This window comes from Wasmannia auropunctata, unplaced genomic scaffold (genome assembly GCF_000956235.1).
Source record: "Wasmannia auropunctata unplaced genomic scaffold, wasmannia.A_1.0 LD336090.1, whole genome shotgun sequence".
NCBI lineage: Eukaryota > Metazoa > Arthropoda > Insecta > Hymenoptera > Formicidae > Wasmannia > Wasmannia auropunctata.
In genome coordinates, this window is record NW_012026800.1 from 1,273,925 (window position 1) to 1,296,935 (window position 23,011).

Below are 23,011 nucleotides of genomic sequence, written 5' to 3' on the forward strand. Positions count from 1 at the left end.
CAAATAAATAACATAATTATTATCGAATAATCACCGATGCGCCACAAGCCCGTTTGACTCGTTACGAATTATCTGTCCACGTTCCGGATGGCTCCGTGCTCCGAAAAGAACTCTCTGCTTCTTCCAGACGACGCGCGACGTGGAAGAATAAAGCTCCGGACTCGGAGAATCCAAAGCTACCACTGCTCATAGCGCATGCGTTGTCGCTGAAATTGCATGCGTTGTCGCTGAAATTGCATACATTTTCCTTGCCATTAAAACTTCCGACGATTCCACGCAGATTGCCGCGAGGAAAATAATCGTGAAGGGAATCATCTTGCACGCAAGCGCCCGCGGTTTGACTCTCGTGGCAGGACGCGCGCTCGTGTCCGTCCAGTCGTTGGAAATATTCATATAACGAAAATATTCTGTATTAAAAGAAAAAGTACGAAGTAAAAATAAATTTCGAGAGTGATGCCGACGGAAGAGTTTAGGCTATTTCGAAATCACAATTACAAGACCGACATCGAATACGTGGTGAAGGTGGCCAAGACTTTACTAACGCCCGTGGGTATCTGGCCGCTCTACCGAGGCAACTCCAGATCCGACAAGATCAAGAATTACCTCCAGACAGGCGTGATATTCGGCCTGATGTGCTTTCTGCTCGTCCCGCACGTCATATACACCTTCTTCGACGCCGAGGATCTGACCAGATACATGAAGGTCATAGCCGCCCAGGTGTTCAGCTTGCTCGCCATTATTAAATTCTGGACGATGATCATCAACAGGGAGGGGATCAGATTCTGCCTGCAGAAAATGGAGCTTCAGTACAAGGACGTGGAGTGCGAGGAGGATCGGCTGGTGATGACGAGGAGCGCCAAGATCGGCAGGCTCTTCACGGTGACGTACTTGGGACTGTCGTACGGCGGCGCGTTGCCCTATCACATAATCATGCCGCTGCTGGCGGACCGGATCGTCAAAGAGGACAACACGACGCAGATACCCCTGCCGTACCTCAGCGACTACGTCTTCTTCGTGGTGGAGGACTCGCCGCTCTACGAGATCATCTTCGTCTCGCAGATCCTGATCAGCAGCATCATCCTCTCCACGAACTGCGGCGTCTACAGCCTAATCGCCACCTGCGTGATGCACAGTTGCTGCCTGTTCGAGGTCGTGCGCAGGCAGATGGAAACGGTCCTCGACGGCGGCACCAGCAATCTCCACGAGCGACTCGAGAGAATAATCGAACACCACACGCAAGCCATCCAGTGAGAAAGTTTTTTATTTGTACTCTGAGAAAGTTTTTAATTTGTACGCTGTACATTAGTCCCAGCAAATACCTACAAATTATAACCGCAATATTACAGCAACATTGCAGTTATAATCTGTTTGCTGGAGTACCTCTAGATTTCCTCAAGTCTTGGAATTTTTAGATTATAAATTACGTAAGGTAAACGTGCCAGTGGCTGAACGTGTATCTATAGCTGAACAAGTACACAAAGATTTATTTTTAAATGATTTTTTTCATAATATTATAATTTAATTGTAATCTTTAAATATTTTTACAATTAAATTTTGATATTATAATAAAAAAAGTATTTGAGATTAATAAATTTTGTGTACGTGTTCAGACATAGATACATGTTCAGCCACTGGTACGTTTACCTTAATATATACATGTCTTTAAATTTAAGATTATAAATCACACGTAATATGCAGTCATATGTATAATGCAAGCAATTAGGATAAAGAAAAAAAAAATGCGTTTAATAATTCACATCAAGTTTTATTTAAGTTCCCTAAGTAATGAAATAAGTTACAGATTCGCGGAGATGATTGAGAAGTCATTAAACATTGTCTTTCTATGCGAAATGGTTGGATGCACTATTATTATATGCTTTCTGGAATTCGGAGTTCTTAAGGTATTTTTAGTAAAAATTATTAAAATAAAATTCTGCAAATCTATACGTTTATGTAAATTCGTTTACAGGAATGGGAAGACGGAAAAATCTTAAATACGGGTACATATTTCGTTTTAATGACGTCAATATTTGTAAACGTTTATATTATATCGGCTATCGGTGATCGTCTTAAAGAAGAGGTACACACATTCCACTTTTATACTAAATAATTCATAAATTATAAAATACTTTGTAATACGTAATCCATCGTAATTACAAACGAGTGAAAATTTCATATAAAAATCGATCCAAATTCAGCTCTAAAAATAAGAGTAACAATATGATACACATGATATAATCAATTAATCGATCGATATTCATTTGTTGCTTTTTATGAAGAGCGAGAAAGTAGGAGAATCGTCGTTTTCTATCAAGTGGTACGATTTGCCAACGAAAATTGTAAAGGATTTAATTCTGGTGATGCTCAGATCAAACCGTCCGTCAACCTTGACAGCCGCGAAAATATTTGATCTCTCCCTTCAAGGATTCTGCGAGGTAATTACTCACTCTAACGAAGTGTTCATCTGAAAATTGATACAGATAATATCCGATATATGTATTACGTGCATTTCAGGTTTGCAAAACATCAGCGGCGTACTTTAATTTTATACGAGCGATGACTACATAAACTCTCAAGTATTACCGCATAAAGTATCGAATATCTACTTATACATATATATAAAAGAAATGTTAAGCTGTCAACGTCACTTCGTGAGATACAATACATATGACTTACTTGTCTTATATGACATCAGCGAAACAATCACCTCTCTGTCGAACAATAAATCATACTACTAACAGTCGTATTGCATGGTACACGTCATATAATTTCCATATATATAACGTTTTCACGATTCCGTCTTTTCTACGAAAAGAATTTATTTGAATTGTCAACTTTCCGAGTTGTATAACTAATTTGCGTAATGTGTATTCTTTGTCCAGAACTTTTATTACCGTATCATTATTTTTCCCTTTTCGAAACTTCTTCCTTTCCTCGAGTTTTATAAAACATAAATCGTAAGTAATACGAGATCGCGTATTCTATACAATCATCCTAAATAGCGAGGCGCAGTTTGCCTGCAAGGAACGTTATATCAATAAAATGACTTACCGAGATACAAATAATCTGGCGTTCTGTTGAAAATGTTGAAGTAGAGACAGCGCAGTTGAATTTCATTATAAAACTTATATACAGGTGTCAATATCGTCTTGTACATCAAATTATTAAGATCTGTATAACGCACACATTTTTATCAGAAGTAGGAATGCATTCAGAATTGCGCATTATTTGCTATCACGAAAATATTATTTGATACTGCTTGATTCGAGTTAGTTCTGAGAATTTATCATAATTTTTTACAATAAATTTTCATTATAACTGAATTTTTTAAAAAGTAAGTATAACTCGATTTATATTCTCAATGCGTTAGAGAAAGCTAAATATTGTCAATTTACATCTGATATGCAGTAAACATAAAAACGTACACAGCAAACATCTTCAAATTAGATTTCACTTCGTGAAGCGCAGAAATACATTCACCGTTCTGAGCACCGTACGCTTTTGCTCTCGACAGCTCAACGAAGCGAACCCCCCCGTACCCGCGAGTACCTCTTGACAGCGCCTGCGTAGTCATTGAAATCATATGTATATGTATATATTTTTTTTTTCCAATGGAAGTTGCGGCGATTCTCAGAAGAGTAGCCCTTGCTGAAAGTTGCCTCGGAGAGAGGCGAACTTTTCGCACGCAAGCGCCCACGGTTAACTTGCGTGCCAGCCGATCAACAACCCCCGCGGCCATCACACTTTGTTGTTGCCAGTCGGGAATCAAGCGTGCGAAGCGAATAATTGTGTAACGGCAATGATCGCGGGCATGTCGCCGGCCGACAACCGCGCGCTATTTCGAAACTTCAATTACAGATCCGACGCGGAGTACGTGGTGAGAATCGCCAAGATCCTGCTGACGCCCGTCGGCCTCTGGCCGCTCTACGGGGACGATTCCTTGACAGACAAAGTCAAATACTATTCCCAGACGAGCGTCGTGTTCTGCTTGATGTGCTTTCTCCTCGTCCCGCACGTCATATACACCTTCTTCGACGCGGAGGACCTGACGAGATACATGAAGGTCATAGCCGCCCAGGTGTTCAGTCTGCTGGGCATCATCAAGTTCTGGACGATGATCATCAACAAGAACGACATCAAGAGCTGTCTGCAAGTGATGGAGTCTCAGTACAGGGACGTGGAGAGCGAGGAGGATCGGCTGGTGATGATGAAGAACGCCAAGGTCGGCAGGCAGTTCACGATGACGTACCTGGTACTGCTGTACGGCGGCGCGTTGCCCTATCACATAATCATGCCGCTGCTGGCGGACCGGATCGTCAAGGAGGACAACACGACTTGCCTGCCCCTGCCCTATCTCAGCGACTACGTCTTCTTCATGGTGGAGGACTCGCCGTTCTACGAGATCCTCTTCGTCGTCCAGATCCTGTTCAGCACCATGATCCTGTCCACGAACTGCGGCGTTTACAGCCTGATCGCCAGCTGCGTGATGCACGCCTGCTGCTTGTTCGAGATCGCTCGCAGGCATATGGAAACGTTGCTGGTCGGTGGGACTGATAGTATTCATGAACGATTCAGCTGGATAATCACGCATCACATGAAAGCTCTCAGGTCGGAAAAAGAATTGTGATATTTTTCAGCAAATGCGTGTCGCCGATAATATTAATATTCATTAAATTTATTAAAGTATTCAATTTATTAAAGTAAAACAAACTGAATTTTATTTTTGCCGAATATTTCTTTGAATAACGTGAATAATTTTCATTACATTGTCGTGTGTTTATTTTTTATTACTCCCGATTTGTAATAATTACATTTCTTCTCATTTCATAATAATATACCTATTACAGGTATGTCGAAATGATCGAAAATTCATTAAATTTCGTCTTTCTGTCAGAGATGGTTGGATGTACTATTATCATATGCTTTCTTGAATATGGAGTTCTCAAGGTATTTAGATACATTCTCGCACAATCGAAGGAATGATTTATTCTTAAAATTAAATTATATATATTTTTTTTACACAAATTTCTTTCAGGAATGGGAAGATAATCAAATGTTTGGCGTGATCATATATTTCATATTAGTCACTTCAATTTTTGTAAATGTCTTTACCTTGTCGACTATCGGCGATCGTCTTAAGGAAGAGGTAAACTTAATAATCATTATTTTAAAACAAATAATTAATTAAGTTAAAGTGAGCTATTAAGTAAAATTAATTAGTCAGTTCGATTATTAAACATTGAGCTCTTTATATTTAACTTTTTTCTTGAAGAGTGTAAAGATTGGAGAGGTGTCGTATTCCATCAACTGGTACACGATACCGACAAAAAACGTGAATAATTTAATTATGGTGATGATCAGATCGAATCGTCCGTCGACTTTGACAGCTGCTAAAATGTTTGACATTTCTCTTCACAGTTTTTGCGACGTAAGTGTGCAATTTCTTTCGTTATATTAATCTGAAAATTAAACATACGCTGTTCAATAACAATGTTTACAGGTGTGCAAGACATCGATGGCGTATTTGAATTTTATTCGAATGCTTACGACGTAAAATGATTTATATTATTCCAAATAATTACTCCAAATTCGCCATCTACTGAAATACTAATTTTTTGTCCCGCTCAAAATATATATTATTAATTTCTTACCTATATAACAAATCACAAATATAAAATATTATATTCATCATTTCTCTTTGCTCGTATCTATCATTTAGCGACGTTCATTAAGGCGACATTTAAAAACAGATCAAACGATGAATCAATTGCGTTACTAATTCAGTAATAGGTAATTAAAGTAACATTAAGATCATTTCTGGATCATTATAGCAGGATTAATGCTCGTTATTTCTGTGCATTCATACATACCTTTATAATTATATTAATATTACATTTATTTGTACGCGCCGCACGGAGTAAAGGGGCTATTATTAGTCAATATCACGATGCAAACACTCGGCTACGATTCACCCTTTTCGCAGAAAAAAAAAACGGACTCAAAGTTTAAACTGCGAACTACGATTTTGCAATAGAGTCGGATTTACTTTGCAGTCGTGTCCCCTCCGTTTTGAAGTTCCTCGAAGCAATATTATCCCCTCGCTCTGTTTTCAACTGCACTTTCTCTCTGAAAATAATTATATACGTAGCGGTAACAGAAAATTTTCCCAAAGAAATAGCCGAGTGAATTAAAAATATCGCGAGAAGTAATATTAATATTCTTAAAAAATGTATGCGACCTGCTGAATGTACAAGTAATTTAATATATAAGATTGAAGCATGTAAGAGTTAAGCGAGGCACAAAGTTATGTAAAAAAAACTTTCACGTACGTAGAATTTTTCGAGGAAAAGATTAGAATTTGTCGTACACGTATCGTCAGTAACTTTACGACGATCATCGGACGAAAGTTTCCACCGCATCATCGTGGCGACCACCGGCCGTGTCCCCGCTCACCCCTTCCCGATTTCTTCCAACTGCAGCTGCTGTTTTTCCCCCCGTGAAACTTAACCGGCACATTAGAAAATGCAAATTACGAGTTATCAAAGTCGCGGCGAGGACTCGTACGCGGCGAGGACCGGAGGCGAGTTCATCGAACGGGCCGCGCATGCCTCGTGGTAAGAAAATCGCGTAATTCTGATTTCGCGATCGGGACAGTAAAGGTAGAGCCGGCGGCGGCGTTACACGGTTTTTTTTGAAGATGGTCGATCGGAAGCAAGGAAACGCTCTGAACACCTCGCTCGCCAAATACGGCGTGACGAGGGAGAACAAGTCGCACATCGCGAACTTTCGTTACGCCGTTCAGATAAGCGTTTACCTGCTGAAGCCGATCGGCGCCTGGCCGCTGGCCAATGACGAGAGGTCGAGGCTGAAGATCGCCTTGCACCGGGCGACGATGGCTACCGCCACGTTTCTCCTGCTCTTCTCCATCCTGCCGTGGATCGTGCGCATCGTGAAGGACAAGTGGGACGTCTTCCTGATCATCCGTACGATCTGCCCGCTGTTCTTCACGGTGACGATTTTCACGAGATACGTTCTGCTGCTGTGGCATCAGGATCGGCTCCGGGTCTGCGTCGAGCGCGTGGCCGACGACTGGCGGCGCGCGATCCTCGCCGAGGATCGCGACATCATGCTGGCGAACGCTCGAATCGGCCGCACCTTCGGCGTCATCTCCGTGGTCTTCATGTTCAGCTGCGGCACGCTGTTCTATACGATACCAATAGTCACGCCGAATCTGATTAATGAGAACAACGTTACCGTAAGGCTGCATCCGTCACCCTGCGAGCTTCTCGTGTTCGATTCCCAGGTAAAACTTCCAACCCCGACTTGCGGGGTGAGGCGACAGCGTTGACATTCGATCAAATCTGATCGGCGTTTTTCCCTTTATAATAGGTTGACATTTCCTCTCTCTCTCTCTCTAGATATACATTTATAATCTTCAGGCATCTCGTCTCTTTATTTGTAACATTTTAGTTTTGATTATATCTAAAAATTGATTATATCCACAAGTTAGATCGACAAATATAAATCAATCTTATCGTCGTATAGGCTAGTCCTGTTTACGAGATCGTGTACTTCTTACAAGTTCTGTCCGGTTGCACTGCCTACAGTGCGTTCTGCGGCATTTGCAGCTTGATGGCCAATTTCGTCACACACGTGTGCGGCCAGTGCGACGTGTTGACGTTGATTCTCGAGGAGACCGTGGACGGTGGTAAACGCAATGGCGGTTCCGTCGAGGATCGAATCGCCACCGTGATAACCCGACATTTGCGTCTGCTAAGGTAATTGAAAAAAAAAACACTAATGATTAACCTTCATTACAACAATTGCGTTCGACGGCAGTTACAATCTTAGGATAAATCGCGCAGCGAGACTCTTCGAAATTTCATCCGACATCGATTTTCCAGACTGGTTTCTAACGTAAGCGGCTTGTTCACCGAGATATGTCTCGTGGAATTCGTGAACGCCTCGTGTAACATATGTCTAATCGGCTATTACATCATAACCGTACGTTGGCCGATTCCTCTATAGGGAACTCGAAGCGATCTTAAAGCAAACATCGTCCGACACCTCAACGATCGCAATCGTTCGTTAATCCCTTCCCGAATTTCAGGACATGAACAATAACGGGTCGTACGTGCAGATTTTTATGTACCTCTTCGCGCTCGCGTCGATCGTCTTCAACGTGTACATGTTTTGCTACATCGGGGATCTGCTGAAGGAGCGCTGCCAACAGGTGGGAACCGCTTGCTACACGATCGAGTGGTATCGCATGCCACCCAGGAAGGCGATCGAGCTGCTGATGCCGATCGCCATGTCCCGATACCCCACGACGCTCACCGCCGGAAAGATGATAACGATGACACTTATCACGTTCTCCGACGTGAGTAACGCCATTTCGCGATCTAAGCGCGAGGCATCATAATTAAGACTGCTTGATGCGCTTGTCGCAACAATTATACGTTTTATACATAATGCATCTATTACTTACAATTAGATGTTTGAATTAGTCGGTGTGTTAAGTATTGTACTGATGTGTGCCAGCAGATTCCAATAAATATCCTAATAAAATCTATGTATCTGAAAGATGCTCGAAATCTCACGAATCACACTGAAAACGAAATGTTATATCGCAGATCTTAAAGACGTCAATGGCATATTTCAATTTGCTCCGTGAATTTTCCTCGCGAGACGTTATGAGAACGTAAGACATGGCGGCAAACGACATTCCGGAAAGGAAATTACATCGCTCGGAATATTTGTACAGAGAATTATATTAATAGTTTGACAAATAACGCACGTGTTAGAATATCACTTACGATGAAATAAAGATTATTTCTCTTCAAAAATGTGATAATATTACTATAAAAAAAAAATAGAATCTACAAAGTGCTCGTGTTCCAAACGCAACGTGTACCAAATCGGAGCATTATTAATCGATATATAGGAACAATGACCTCGCCGAAGAGATCGGACAAAAGTTTTATTTACCGTCGTTGCGATGGAAGACTAAGTTAGTCCTTTACTCCCTTGAAAAAAAAAAGAACCGCTCTCGTGATTCGAGTTACGAAGTCAAAGTTTCCGTCGCACACGTATACTATCGTGCGTTGAGAAATCAACATCGCGTGCAAAATCAATCGCGAAACTTCTTCTCGTCGATCGCTATCTCGCATCCCTTACGTGTGGCATTTCAATTTTTAAAGCACGCAGGCGCAAGCCGCCCGAGACTTTAACATCACGCCTAGGTATTCGCAAAGTTGCGATCGACAAAATCAAACCATACGCAAACCATACTGACTCTAAACATATACATATCTCAATTTTCAACTCCCGCAACAATTTAACTAAAACAATTTCGGTTCTCCAACGACAGCCACGATCTCTCCGTCGCGATCGTAGAATTTTCGGTCGTCCTAACGTTATCGAAATTACACGGTGATAGCCTTCTGGCTCTTAACAAAGAAAAAGTCGTGCGCTATTCGTATCGCCTAGGGATGATCCTCAACGAACATTACGAGACGGACGTGAAGTACGTCGTCGAACAAAGTCACGTTGTACTCCGTATGCTCGGTATCTGGCCGTCGACCGACAGACGGCCGAACGTGATCGAGAGGATGACGAATATCCTCCTCGTGATCGTCTGCTACCTGCTGCTCCACTGCGACATGGTGCCGGGTGTTCTCTACTACGTGATCGTCGACGACGACACGCGCGAGAAGGTGAAAATGATGCCGCCGATCCTGTACTCGGTCATGGCGATCGCCAAGTACAGTACTCTACTTATCCACGTGCACGACGTCAGAAGCTGTCTGCGGCACATCGAGACGGACTGGGGGACAGTGGCCGTCGGTGAGGCGCGAGAGGTGATGCTGGGCAAGGCCGGTACCGCCAGACGACTGTTCGTCCTGTGCTGCACGTTCATGTATTGCGGCGGGCTGTCCTACAATACGATCGTGCCGATCTCGAGAGGAAGCGTCGTTATCGGGAACACCACGTTCAGGCCCTTCTCCTGCCCCGGCTATTACGTTTTCTTCGATCCGCAGAACAGTCCTGCCTACGAGATCGTGTTCGCCCTGCAAGTCCTCTGCGGTTTCGTCATGTACACGATCACGGTGGCGATTTGCGGTCTCGCCGCCGTCTTCGTGATGCATGCGTGCGCGCAGATGGAGATCCTGATGCGAATGATGGAGAGCCTCGTAGACGAGAGCGAGCTAAGGCAGCGGAACGCCAGCGCGAAATTGGCAGTTATAATTGAACATCAGATCAAAATACAAAAGTGAGTGAAAACACGTCGTTTTTCGCGTAATTTTCTTTCGTCCGCATAAATCGAACATTAAGTAAATATAAGACATTACAACATCTGTGTTTGCTCGTTTGGCTTTTATTTCCTCTAATTTTTATTTTATTCTAAAATACGAGCCAATATACAATTTTTACTTATAAGTAAATATGCTCGAAGATAGAAAATCTATAGATATTCATAATTTTATAATTATATTTAATATTAAATACTATCACATTAACGATAAATATGAGGAATTATATAATATATATATTTGTATTTTTTTTGTAACTATTATATAACACGTTAAATATTATTTCGTCTCCGACGACACTGAATCGAGTGCTTGATAAATATATTTTAGTTTCTTGCAACTGGTGGAGAGTACTTTGCGCTACAGTAGCTTAGTCGAAATAGTGGGGTGCACCATGATCATGTGCCTTACCGGATATTGTATAATAGGGGTAACGAAAAAAAATAACGCAAGAGCAAATGCATTGTGTTTAGGCGCAATGCGTGTCGCGAGTACAAACTAATTTTATTCTCAGGAATGGGAGGAGAGAAACTTGTCGGCCCTCATTTCGTACGTAACAGCTCTCACATCTGTCATTATTAACATTTTTATTTTATGTTTTATCGGAGAATATATAACGACGCAGGTAATTCGTAAATATCTTATACCTTTTAAGATGTAAAATATAATATAAATATAAATATAAAGGTATCGTTTTATAAAAAAAGCATACGTTTGCTTATTTTTTTTTATACATGAGATACTCACGATTATCCACGATAGGCGGAAGAGGTGAGCTGGACTTTTTGCACGCTCGACTGGTATCGTCTTCCGACAAGCGTGGTGCGAGACATGATATTAGTGACAGCCGTTTTGGATGTGCCACCACGGATTACCGCCGGGAAATTCATCATTCTGTCCTTCAGAACGTTCGGTGATGTGAGCAATATAATTATCTGTTAGTAAAGATTAGTTTTAGGGTTGCTTTAAGGATTTAGGAAATCGTTTCAGGTAATTAAATCGGCTGTGATTTACCTTAACATGCTTCGACAACTTACCGAATAAATGGCAAATAAAACTGGGATTGGCAATGAATTTTCTTTTTAAAATAAACATACTTATATATTTTAACATGTTGAAAGATTTATTGTTGATGTTAATGGCAATAAGGAGTATCGATTATACAAGATAATTAAATGTTTAAGACGTGCATATAATATCGTTATAAGTATAATAGACATTGACTAAAATTTCTCATAGATATTTGCTCTTATAGAGATATATACATAATAGAATAAAATATATAAATATTATTTAGTACACGAGATATAAAAAATATGTTAGTGCAAACAAACACATTTGTATCTTTTAGCATCTCTTTGCAATATCTCTTTATACATTTCTTATGGAAAATTGTAAAGTTTAAGACCGCATTGCCGGTGGCGAGTAAACTTTTTTCTCGGAACGTCAACCCTTCCGTAATTTCCAGGAAATCCGCACAATGTTGCAAAACAAAAATAGTCCCGCGTAACGTTCCTCTCTTCAAAAGTTTTTATACACGCAACATTATAGCGATTTGTTCGACGTGGCTTTGCCAAGATTGCTTCAATACGCAAGCGCGCGCGAGTCGCGAGTCTCCTCTTCGAATCGAGCAGCGCGATCAACCGTGATCAGTTGGCGAGTGAACACGCATCGTTTCACCACCGTGTACGTTGGACAGCACAGGGACAGCCACGGTGGAAGATGTTCTCCAATAAAAATTACGAGCGCGATGTGGATTACGCCTTCAGGCTGAGCCGCTTCGTCTTTCGTCTGCTGGGCGACTGGCCCTACGCGCGCGCAAGGTCCTGGCTGCCGGAGGCCGTCGAGAGAGTCGCGGTGGTCCTCGTGTCCAACCTTCTCCTCACCTGCGAGCTGGTCCCGGCGATCCTCTACATGGCCATCGTGCAGCGGGAGACTCGCGCCAGACTGAAGGTCCTCGCCACCGTGATATTCGCGTTGCTGACGATGGCCAAGTACGGTAAACTGCTGATCAGCCGGGACCAAATGAGAAATTGCCTCGCGCAGGTCGAGGACGATTGGCGAAACGTCGTGTTCTCGCGCGATCGCGACGCGATGCTTGACAAGGTCAGAACCGGCAGGTGTTTGCTGATAACAGGCGCCACATTCATGTACTCCACCGGGGTGTCCTTTCGCACGATCATACCGCTGTCGCACGGCAAGATCGTCACCAAGCAGAGCGTCACGATCAGACATCTACCGTGCCCGAGTTACTTCGTTCTGTTCGACGTGCAACTCAGCCCCGCTTACGAGCTCGTATTCCTCGCGCAGTTCTTCTCGGATTTCGTCAAATGCACGATCACGACGGCGGTGTACGGCCTCGCGGGCACAACCGTCATGCATATCTGCGCGCAGCTGGAGATCCTGATAGTCCTGATGAACAATCTGGTAAACAAAAGCAAACTTAAAAATGTGAACGAAAGACTGGTCATTATTGTAAAGCATCAAATCAAAACGCGAAAGTAAAACGATCTTTACAAAAGTATCTTCAGCAAATTTGTTTGTTAATATTTTAATGTTCTTTTAATTGAGATCCATATGCAAAATAGATGTTAGGTACTCTGATTAATACATATAAGTTATTCGATAAATAAGACTCCTTATGTACAAACTCCCTTTATTATTGATTACATCGATTTTTATTTCAAAAATATAAGAAATCTTATTTATTGTACAGACATAAATTATTTTCTTCTTTTTGTTCTTCTTCTGTGAGTATACATTTTTGAAAAACAAAGCTTATATTTTTTTTTGCAATGCATTTTAGTTTCCTTCAACTGGTGCAGAATCTCCTATACAATATGCAAGTTTAATGGAAATTTTAGGATTGGCCGTATGTCTCATAGGATATTTTGTTATCCTGGTGCGCAAAAAATGATTATATAGCGACAATAATTTGAATGGTTTTGAAAGAGTATTGAGAATAAAAATAAAACGCACAAGAATTAGCAAGCATTATAAAAATAAATATAATCATTGAATCTATGAATTAGGAATGGGAGGATAACAATGCTGCAGCTCGGTGTCCATTGGACTTACATCAATTAATTTCAACATTTTCATCTTTTGCTTTATCGGTGAACAACTTTTGGCGAAAGTACATTATCACGTTATCAAAGTAATAATTAGCATTTATCAATTAACAACATGGGCATTTTAAACAATAACAAAAAACTGACAAGTTCATCAAAGTAAAAACAAAGAATTTCAAGAAAAGGCCAAATTAACAAGTAATTAAATTGTTTAAATTAAATTTTTTTATTGGTGATCTAAAATACTTTATTTATAATTAATTGTATAATTACGTGGTGATCTAATATGTATTATTAATTGTACAATTACTTGGTAATCTAATATGTATAATTAATTGTACAATTACTTGATGATCGATCTAATATGTATAATTAATTGATAATCTAACATGTATAATTTATTAATTAAACTAGGGAGAAAAAGTGGCACTAACAGCATATACACGTTGGAATGGTATCGTCTTCCGGACGCGAAAGCGCGATCGCTGATATTAATCTTTAAACCACTATATCGGTCTCACAGACCGTTATTGAAACATTACTTGTCAACCATTTTCTTATTTGTCACCATTTAAATATATTTTATTTCTATTGTATACGAGATTTTTTTGTTAAACCTTACATTAAAACAGTTTTCTTTTTCCCCATCACAAATATTCAGAAAACATACATTTTTATTATACATAACTTATAAAATTAGCAATTTTTTGGGATGTGGTGGTTTAAAGGTTAATCATGGTCATGTCAAATTCTCCGACGAAACTCAAAGAAGAAAAGTTCATCGATCTTTCCTTCAGGACGTTCGGCAACGTAAGTAATATGTTGAAAAATACAAAAATATATTTTTACAAAGACTCGTTGTATTTTAGATTGTTAAGACGGATAAGATTTTAACATATTTAAATCTTCTTCACTCTGTTGTTGGCTAACAATAAGTTTGAATAGAGTCATAAAGTAGATACATAAATGTAGTCTTCAAAGAAATATATAATGTTAAAATAAAAACGGCATGGACACATAAATCCCAGAACAATAATTTCTTTACTAGAATATCCGTTGTAAAACGAAAAATAAAAACTACACAAAAGTTAAAATATGTTTTGACGTAGAAACTTTTACTTACCCAGCGACATTGAAGCTTCGTAGAACGCAAGTTGCGGCAGAGACTTCAGCAGGATCAAACGCAATTATTTTTCAGAAAATCGGAAAAACTTGATGTCAGCATATCGAAACACCCTTCCATGGAAACGATTTGCCGCTTTCATTTTCTGCTTCTCACGCAACTACAAGTTTAGCAAGTTTATTTTTCTGTACCCCGCATACAATTATCGTAGAATATATAATAAAACATCGTAGGAATAAAAAAAATGTAATTTCATATTTATTTAATCCACTGACATTGTGAAAACCGTCATGTCAGAAATATAAGAAAACCACCACGTCAGTAACAATAGGATTGTTGTTATGATTTCTGAGTAAATCGAAGGGTGCTGGACTACATAATCAAAACTATTGCCAGCGGTCAACGTCCAGTGGATGTGTAATCGTGCGTTTTAGTGCAGGAAAAAAAAGTTGAAGCCAACTGACTATTCTTAGCTGCTTGAAAAAAAAAACATGTTGACGAATAGAGGCCATCATTCGTGGAAAACAATCCCGACCCTCGGTGAGCAAGTTGACTTGGAAACTCCTCTGGGGCTTTCGAACCCTCTCCTTCGCGGAACGTCTTAATCTTTAAAGCGCGCAAGCGCAAGTCGACGATGAATTTACGTTTACTGACTGGTTTTTTATTTGCAGTGCTCAGTCGCCGTTCCAGTCTCCGTAAAGATTTCGACTCGAGAACAACGAGAGAATGCTGCGCAACGAACACTACAAAGATGACATGATCTACATCACGCGACTGACGCGAAACGTTCTGAGCTTACTCGGGGCCTGGCCGGCTTACAACAGGGAAAGAACCACCGGCGAGAAAGCTTGGAGGTACTTTCGGATCGCGATCTCTTACATTCTTCTCTACTGCGTCCTGATCCCCGGTGGCCTCTTCTGGATAATCGAGAAGAGACCGCGCGTCCGTGTCCAAACGATCCCTCTGCTCTTCTACGGTTTCATGGCCAGCGGTAAATACGGTAATCTGGTGTTCCGCGAGAGTAACATTAAACGCTGCTTGAAGCACATCGAGGAGGACTGGAGGTTCGTTAACAGCGTCGAGGCGCGGGACATGATGATCGAGTCCGCGAAGACCGGGAGACGCCTCGTCACACTCTGCGCGGTCTTCATGTACGGCAGCGGGCTCTCCTTTCGATCGATCCTGCCGTTCGCCAAGGGAAAAATCGTCACCGCGCAAAACATCACGATCAAGCCGCTGCCCTGCCCGGCCTATTTCTTCTCCTTCGACATACAAGCCAGCCCCGCGTACGAGCTGATCTTCGCGATACAGTGCCTGTCCGGCGTGGTCACTTACTCGATAACGGTGGCTTTATGCGGCCTCGCGGCCGTCTTCGTGATGCACGCCTGCGGCCAGCTGAAGATACTCGTGAATCTGATGAGAAGCCTCGTCGAGGAGCAATGGCAGGAGAAACAGGAGGTGGACAAAAAGCTGGCTAAAATGGTTGAACATCAGATAAGAATTCGAAGGTAAGAGTTTGGAAGTTTTTATTAAAAATACGGATATCATAATTAAGTGCTTCACCTTATACGTAATAAATGATTATTCGCCAATCAATAGCTAACATCATACGTGCAGAGTATAGTCTAATACTATTTTCTCGTTTTCCAAATGTGTTGATTCCGTGCCATCGGCAGTTTTCTAAAATTGGTAGAGAATACTCTACAGCAAGCGTGTCTATTAGAATTGATGGGCTGCACGATGATAGTCTGCCTTCTAGGATATTTTATAATAATGGTTCGTAATTTTATATATCTGAAAGTTTCAATAACAAAGCGAAAGAGGGAAGAATGTCTCTTGCATTAATGTAACTTTCATAGGAATGGGAGAATAGCAATACCTTAGCTATCTACTCCTACTTTGTAACAGTTACATCCCTGATGATAAACATGTTCATGTTTTGTTATACTGGCGAACAACTTACCGTCGAGGTATGTTTGCCCAATGAGGATTATGACCGGTATTTACAGTCGATTCTTATCTCAAGATCATTAAGTAATGTCTCAAGATGCTAATATGGCTCTCTGATTTGGGTTATGACATCTTAAAACTGTATTTAAGATGGTCTTACATGTGAGAATCGACTGTGAATCCGCCTATATTATATGATAATGTAATATATGCAACAATTATACATGTATAATAATATAAGATATGATTTATAGTATATAATAATATATGATATGCCACTTGTTTTTTTATATGATACAATATTTGAAAAGAAGTTGTTAAAAACATTTTGATATTTTTTAATTAATCCTTAAATCAGCGAAAATTTTACTATACTTACTTGACTATGCTAATATCAGGCAGAGAGAGTAGCTAGTACATCTTGCGAGCTCGAGTGGTATCGTCTTCCGGACAAGAAAGCGCGTGCAATCGTGCTGGTGATAATCATGTCGAACATGCCCACCAAGATCACCGCTGGGAAGATCATGGATCTATCATTTAAGACATACGGCGACGTAAGAACATATATTTAAACGCATTCATTAAATTTTTTTTCTTCAGAAACTAATTTCTTCAACAACAATTCTAACATCACAATTAAATACGGTGCCAAGTAGTTATTATTATCACAATGAGATAGATGTCAAGCAAATGGAACTGTTCCTAATCAGCCTATCGTGCTAGTTGAAAGAAATCATGACGAAGTAAATAACTACAGGATGTTACGCTTGTCTTTCAGGTTGTGAAGACAGCTGTGACGTATTTTAACATGCTTGTAAAAGTAGCCGACTGAATGTTTCTGCTCTATATTTCGTCACGTCGGAACGCCTACGATTACGAATCATCATAATGGTAACATCGTATCGTGTATACTCGTGATATAGATGTGTCAAATACAGAAGCTTGGTGTGATGTACATATATCTATTCTCGATTTAGACATATTTCTTCTATATATTGAAGTATGCGTAAGAAATTTTTAATTTCTCCGAACCATGAAACTTGACATTATATTTTCATACAAAGCAGTTCGATACTTAATTAAGTATAATTGCTAATTTATCTTTTTATAATCTTTTATAATTTTATATAAATCATATCTTCACTTCATTGCAACGTGAGTAAGAGCACCGAGTAAAGATTAGGAGAAAATCGAAAATATAATATCACTTTGATCAATCACATACATACGAAGCCAATGCTGTTTTATATACCTGTTAATTTCTATGTGCGATTGTAACTCATAATCAAACGTATAATGTATTATCACGTATAATGAAAGGATGTTGTTCATCAACTGCCAATCAACGTTTGTTCTTCAAAACTAAAACCTAACTTGCATATCATATCGACAACATCACATTGTGCATACGAAAATAAATAAAAATACGACATGATAAGCATAATTCACACGACATGACATTGCGGTTTGAGTATTGATTGCACAATTTTTCTGCACATACATTTCACATCTGCTTGACGTGACTCTTCAGTTGCAAGTTGTAACAGTACAGTCAAACGCGATTTTTTTTTCCAGAGAATCGGAAAACTTTATCAACGTCGGCATATCAAAATGACATATCTCTTTCGCTTTTAACTCCTCACGCAACTACAAGTTTAAGAAGTTTACTTTTCTGCCCCAAGCAATTATTGTAGAATATAATAAGACACGCGCAAAAATATAAAGATACTTTTTTTTTTATTTAATCCACTGACGCTGTCACAATCTTCATTGTTCAGAAACATCACGACTGTTGTCTTATGTGTATCTATTGATCTCTAAGCAAATTTGAACTATTACTGTACCATGTAATCGAAACTATTGCTCGCGGTCAACGTCCAATAGACGCAATCATGAGTTTTAGTACAGGAAGAAAAGTTGAAGCCAACTGACTATTCTTAGCAGCTTGAAAGAAATATACACGTTGACGAATGGAAGCCCTTTTCTGGGAAAGCAATCCCAACCCTCGGTGAGCAAGTTGACTTGGAAACTCTTCTGCGCCCTTTCGAATCCTCTCCGTCACGCAACATTTCAATCTTTAATGCGCGCAAGCGCAAGCGGATGACGAATTTACTTTATTGGTAATTCTTATTTGCAGCGATCAGTCACCATCCGGTTTTCATGCAAGTTTCACACACAAGATCGACGAGAGAATGCTGGGCAACGAACGTTACAATGATGACATGATTTACATTACAAAATTGACGCGAAACATTTTGGGCCTGCTCGGAATCTGGCCGTCTTATAATACGAGCAAATCTACCGGCGACAAAGCTAGGAAATACTTGCTGATCGCGATCTCTAACATTCTTCTCTACTGCGTCCTGATGCCCGGGGTCTTTTTCTGGATAATCGAGAAAAGGACACGCGTCAGGGTGCAAACGATCCCTCTGCTCATCTTCGTCTTCATGGCCTGCAGTAAATACAGCAATTTGATATTCCGCGAGAGTAACATCAAACGCTGCTTGCAGCACATCGAGGAGGATTACAGGTTCGTCACCTGCGCGAACGCGCGCAACATGATGCTCGAGTCCGCGAAGGTCGGCCGACGGCTGGTTACACTTTGCGCGATATTCATGTACAGCAGCGGGCTCTCCTTTCGATTAGTTTTACCGTTTGCCAAGGGAAAAATCATCACCGCGCAGAATGTCACTATCAGACCTCTACCTTCCCCGGCTTACTTCATTTTCTTCGACGTACAAGTCAGCCCCACTTACGAGCTGATCTTCGCGATACAAGTGTTATCAGGGATGATCACTTACTCGATAACAACGGGTTTATGTGGCCTCGCGACCCTCTTCGTCATGCACGCCTGCGGCCAGCTGAAGATCCTGGTAAATTTGATGAGGAATCTTGTCGAGGAGCAATGGCAAGAGAAACAAGAAGTGGACAGGAAACTCGCAAGAATGGTTGAACATCAAATAAGAATTCGGAGGTAAGAGTTTGGCAGTTTCATTTATTCTTATTAAAATCACGCCAGTGTTGTACATCAAATGATTCAACGACAATCTATAATTGTTATAATTGATTATAAAATTATTGATATACGCGCCGAATGTGGATAATTACAATTACTCGTTCCTTGAATGTATTGATTCGATCATATTTCAGTTTTTTGGAATTAGTAGAAAATACTCTACAACAAGCGTGTCTAATAGAATTAATGGGCGCCACGATGATAGTTTGTCTACTAGGATATTTTATAATAATGGTTCGTATTTTCATATATCCGGGAGTTTTTCACAAGAAAAAGCGAAAGGCAGGAATATTTTTTACAATAATGTAACATTTATAGGAATGGCACAATAGTAATACAATAGCTATGTGCTCCTATTTTTCATCGATTGCATCTATGATGATAAACATGTTCATGTTTTGTTACACTGGTGAACAACTTACCGTTCAGGTATGTTTGTCCATACCTTTTCTTCGCAAAAAAACTATAAGACGCGATGATGATGGATGCAACAATTATACGTTTGTAATGACGTATGACACATAACGTTTGGTTACTTTATGCAATACTAAGTCAATACTTGAAAAGTTGTTGGAAATATTTTAAAAATATTTTTATAAACAATATTTAAATTCGCAAAAATTTTCTTACACTTACTATTAAATTTATAGCATCAAATTTAAGTCGCTATTTATCGCCACTGCTCTTTAATATATACAGTCGAATCTCGATAACTCAAAAACTTCTATAAGACGAAAATTTTGCTCATTCCCATCTGCTGTGGAAAACCTTTATAAATTGAAATGAAACCTACCTTAACTCAAATTATTTGTCTGATATTTAGATGTATTTTTTTAACTCGAATTTAAAGTAGCGAAACCTCTACAAGTCGACCTCTTCACCTCTATAAGTCAAACTTCTATTGTCGCTGCCTCTATAATTCGAAGTTGCAGTATCGGCAAAGCAGGCCAGAACAACGGTAAACGTTTTACGAAGTTTTATAAAAAGATGTAATAATATTGAGAACAATGTATTCTATGATTTGATTATCATTGAAAATGCCATTGGCAATGTATTAATACATTAACACAGAATAAAATTTCAAAATTTTTTTAATAACCATGAGTAATAGCCTGATATTTATATTTTGATTACATTTATTATACGTATGCAATAAATAATTTACTGTCAAGTATTGAATTTTTTACTTTTAAAAGCTATTATAATCGGAAAATTATAAACTCTCGCACAAATCCTCCATGTAAGTCGGATTTTCATATGTTAAATCTTTTTTTTTACTCGAAAACTTTGATAAGTCGAAACCTGTATAACTCGAAGATTTTAGCTCTTCCCTTGAGATTCGAATTATCGAGGTTCGACTGTAGTTATTTTTAAGTAAAACAATAGAGTTAAATAATTTAAAACAGTTCAAATTTAACCCAAATTTGGGTTAAATTTTATTGATTTATTTAAAAATAAATATATTGTTTTAGTTAAAAATAATATGTTAAGTAGGAGAAGTGGCGACTTAAATAGGGTTAAAAATTTGACATAGATTTAACAATACTTGAAAATAATAACAGGCCGAGAAAGTAGCTAGAACATCTTGCATGCTGGAGTGGTATCGTCTTCCGAATAAGGAGGCGCGTGGTATCGTGCTGGTGGTAATTATGTCGAACTTGCCCACCAGGATCACGGCCGGAAAGCTCATGGATCTATCACTCAAGACCTACGGTGATGTAAGCACACACGTTGAAAAGCGTTCACTTATTTTTTTACAAATCAGCAACTACATCAGCGACAATTGCACGATACAATTAAATACGTTTTTTTTAGTGATTATTATCATCATAATCTAATGGACTTGAATAACATGCAACATTTCTCAATCAGCCTATTGTGCTAGTTGAATAAAACTACGACAAAATAATAAAATAATGGAACACTGTTGAATCTATAGAGTTAAAATTAACTCTATGCACTAGTCACTGCTCCTATTTAATATATATAACTATTATTAACTAAAACAATATAATTATTTTTAAATAAAACAATGGAATTTAACAAAAATTTAGGTTAAATTTAAATTATTGTAAATTATTTAACTCCATTGTTTTAGTTAAAAATAACTATTAAGCAGGAGCAGTGGCAACAAATAATAAGGTTAAATGTGACTATAGATTTAATAGTAAATATTATGTTTGTCTTTCAGGTTGTAAAATCAGCTGTAACATATTTCAATATGCTTCTAAAAGTGGCGGACTGAATATTTCTGCTCTGTATCTCTTTCTTCTTATCAGGACCACGACTACGACCGCATCGTAAGGGTAATATCGTATACTCATGATATGAAATGTATCATATACAAAAGCCTGTTATAATGTATATATACAGACAAGTGTATAAGAAATTTTTGTTTCTCAGTACGGCAAAAGTACATTAAATTTTCATAGAAAACAGGTTCGATAATTAATTAAATTACAAAATTACCATTTTACCTTTGTGTAAATTTTATATACAAACCATATCTTCACTTCATTACAAAATGAATAAAAGCACCGAATAGAAATAAGGGATAACAACATGCAAAAATATAATTTCACATTCATCAATTGCATATATACAAAAACAATACTGTTTTATATTAATTTCTGTGCGCGATTATAACACACGAGCAGAAGATCGAAGTAGTGCACGATATAACTCAGCTGTCAGTCAACGTTCGTTCTACGAAACTACAGTCTAAGCTATACATCAAATCAGAAATATTACATCGTGCATGACATAAGAAAAAAAAAAAAAAAAATTTAATAGGTATAATGTAACGTGATTTAACTTTGGTTTAAACATATCCTTATACAATTGATATAATTTTTCTTCGCCTAAAGAATCAAGCAGCATTTCAATGTTATATGATAGGAATAAGCTATACAATAGTCCATTTGCTTCGAAACCATTACTTCAAAAGCTATCTTACCCAGCATTGAAATCTCCAGAATATTAGCACGGCATGCGATCAAACATTATCTGGTAACTTTACTTAATCAACTGACATGTCAGAACTATCATGTTGAAAATATCACATTTGTCGTCAAACTTATATTGATCTCCAAGTAGATCGAATTATTATCGAACTATGTAAACGAAATTATATTGCTGGCGGTCGACGTCCAACGGGTGCAATTGTGAGTTTTAATACCAGGAAGGAAAGTTGAATCCAATCGATTACTCTTGGTTGTTTGGAAAAAATGCACATGTTAACAAATGGAAGCTCGATTCTGGGAAAGCAATCCGAACCCTCGGTGAGCAAGTTGACTTGGAAACTCTCCTGCCTTCGAACCCTCTCCTTCACGCACAATCCTTAATCTTTAATGCGCGCAAGCGCAAGCGAACGACGAATTTACTTTATTGACAGCTTTTATTTGCAGCGATCAGTCGTCACCCAGCTTGCGCAAAAGATTTCACGCGAGATCGACGAGAGAATGTTGGGAAACAAGTATTACAAGAATGACATGATTTACATCACACAATTGACGCGAAACGTTCTAAGCTTACTCGG

The 23,011-nt window shown here is 39.2% G+C and overlaps 7 protein-coding genes across 7 annotated transcripts; all 7 read left to right on the top strand.

Moving 5' to 3' along the window:
- The first annotated feature begins 453 nt into the window (after positions 1-453).
- On the top strand, positions 454-2,734 carry LOC105448024 (odorant receptor 13a-like). Its single transcript, XM_011686384.1, has 5 exons — positions 454-1,247; positions 1,802-1,901; positions 1,970-2,080; positions 2,280-2,435; positions 2,515-2,734. Exons 1-5 carry the CDS (start codon positions 454-456, stop codon positions 2,566-2,568), a joined length of 1,215 nt encoding a protein of 404 aa, XP_011684686.1. The 3' UTR covers positions 2,569-2,734.
- A 1,065-nt stretch (positions 2,735-3,799) lies between these two features.
- On the top strand, positions 3,800-5,630 carry LOC105448025 (putative odorant receptor 92a). The gene is made up of 5 exons (XM_011686385.1): positions 3,800-4,608; positions 4,848-4,947; positions 5,036-5,146; positions 5,273-5,428; positions 5,501-5,630. Exons 1-5 carry the CDS (start codon positions 3,800-3,802, stop codon positions 5,552-5,554), a joined length of 1,230 nt encoding a protein of 409 aa, XP_011684687.1. The 3' UTR covers positions 5,555-5,630.
- A 1,067-nt stretch (positions 5,631-6,697) lies between these two features.
- LOC105448026 (odorant receptor 24a-like) lies at positions 6,698-8,422 on the top strand. The gene is made up of 4 exons (XM_011686386.1): positions 6,698-7,303; positions 7,546-7,778; positions 7,905-8,004; positions 8,111-8,422. Exons 1-4 carry the CDS (start codon positions 6,698-6,700, stop codon positions 8,420-8,422), a joined length of 1,251 nt encoding a protein of 416 aa, XP_011684688.1.
- A 1,069-nt stretch (positions 8,423-9,491) lies between these two features.
- LOC105448027 lies at positions 9,492-11,357 on the top strand. Its single transcript, XM_011686387.1, has 4 exons — positions 9,492-10,273; positions 10,644-10,743; positions 11,076-11,231; positions 11,304-11,357. Exons 1-4 carry the CDS (start codon positions 9,492-9,494, stop codon positions 11,355-11,357), a joined length of 1,092 nt encoding a protein of 363 aa, XP_011684689.1.
- A 678-nt stretch (positions 11,358-12,035) lies between these two features.
- LOC105448028 lies at positions 12,036-13,474 on the top strand. The gene is made up of 3 exons (XM_011686388.1): positions 12,036-12,740; positions 13,120-13,215; positions 13,346-13,474. Exons 1-3 carry the CDS (start codon positions 12,036-12,038, stop codon positions 13,472-13,474), a joined length of 930 nt encoding a protein of 309 aa, XP_011684690.1.
- A 1,759-nt stretch (positions 13,475-15,233) lies between these two features.
- Positions 15,234-17,414, top strand: LOC105448030 (odorant receptor 13a-like). Its single transcript, XM_011686390.1, has 5 exons — positions 15,234-16,015; positions 16,184-16,283; positions 16,367-16,477; positions 16,856-17,011; positions 17,236-17,414. Exons 1-5 carry the CDS (start codon positions 15,234-15,236, stop codon positions 17,287-17,289), a joined length of 1,203 nt encoding a protein of 400 aa, XP_011684692.1. The 3' UTR covers positions 17,290-17,414.
- Positions 17,415-18,402: 988 nt separating this feature from the next.
- On the top strand, positions 18,403-21,855 carry LOC105447843 (odorant receptor 13a-like). Its single transcript, XM_011686076.1, has 6 exons — positions 18,403-18,465; positions 18,595-19,431; positions 19,608-19,707; positions 19,792-19,902; positions 21,036-21,191; positions 21,665-21,855. The coding sequence occupies exons 1-6, from the start codon at positions 18,428-18,430 to the stop codon at positions 21,716-21,718; spliced, it is 1,296 nt and encodes a 431-aa protein (XP_011684378.1). The 5' UTR covers positions 18,403-18,427; the 3' UTR covers positions 21,719-21,855.
- Positions 21,856-23,011: the final 1,156 nt, after the last annotated feature.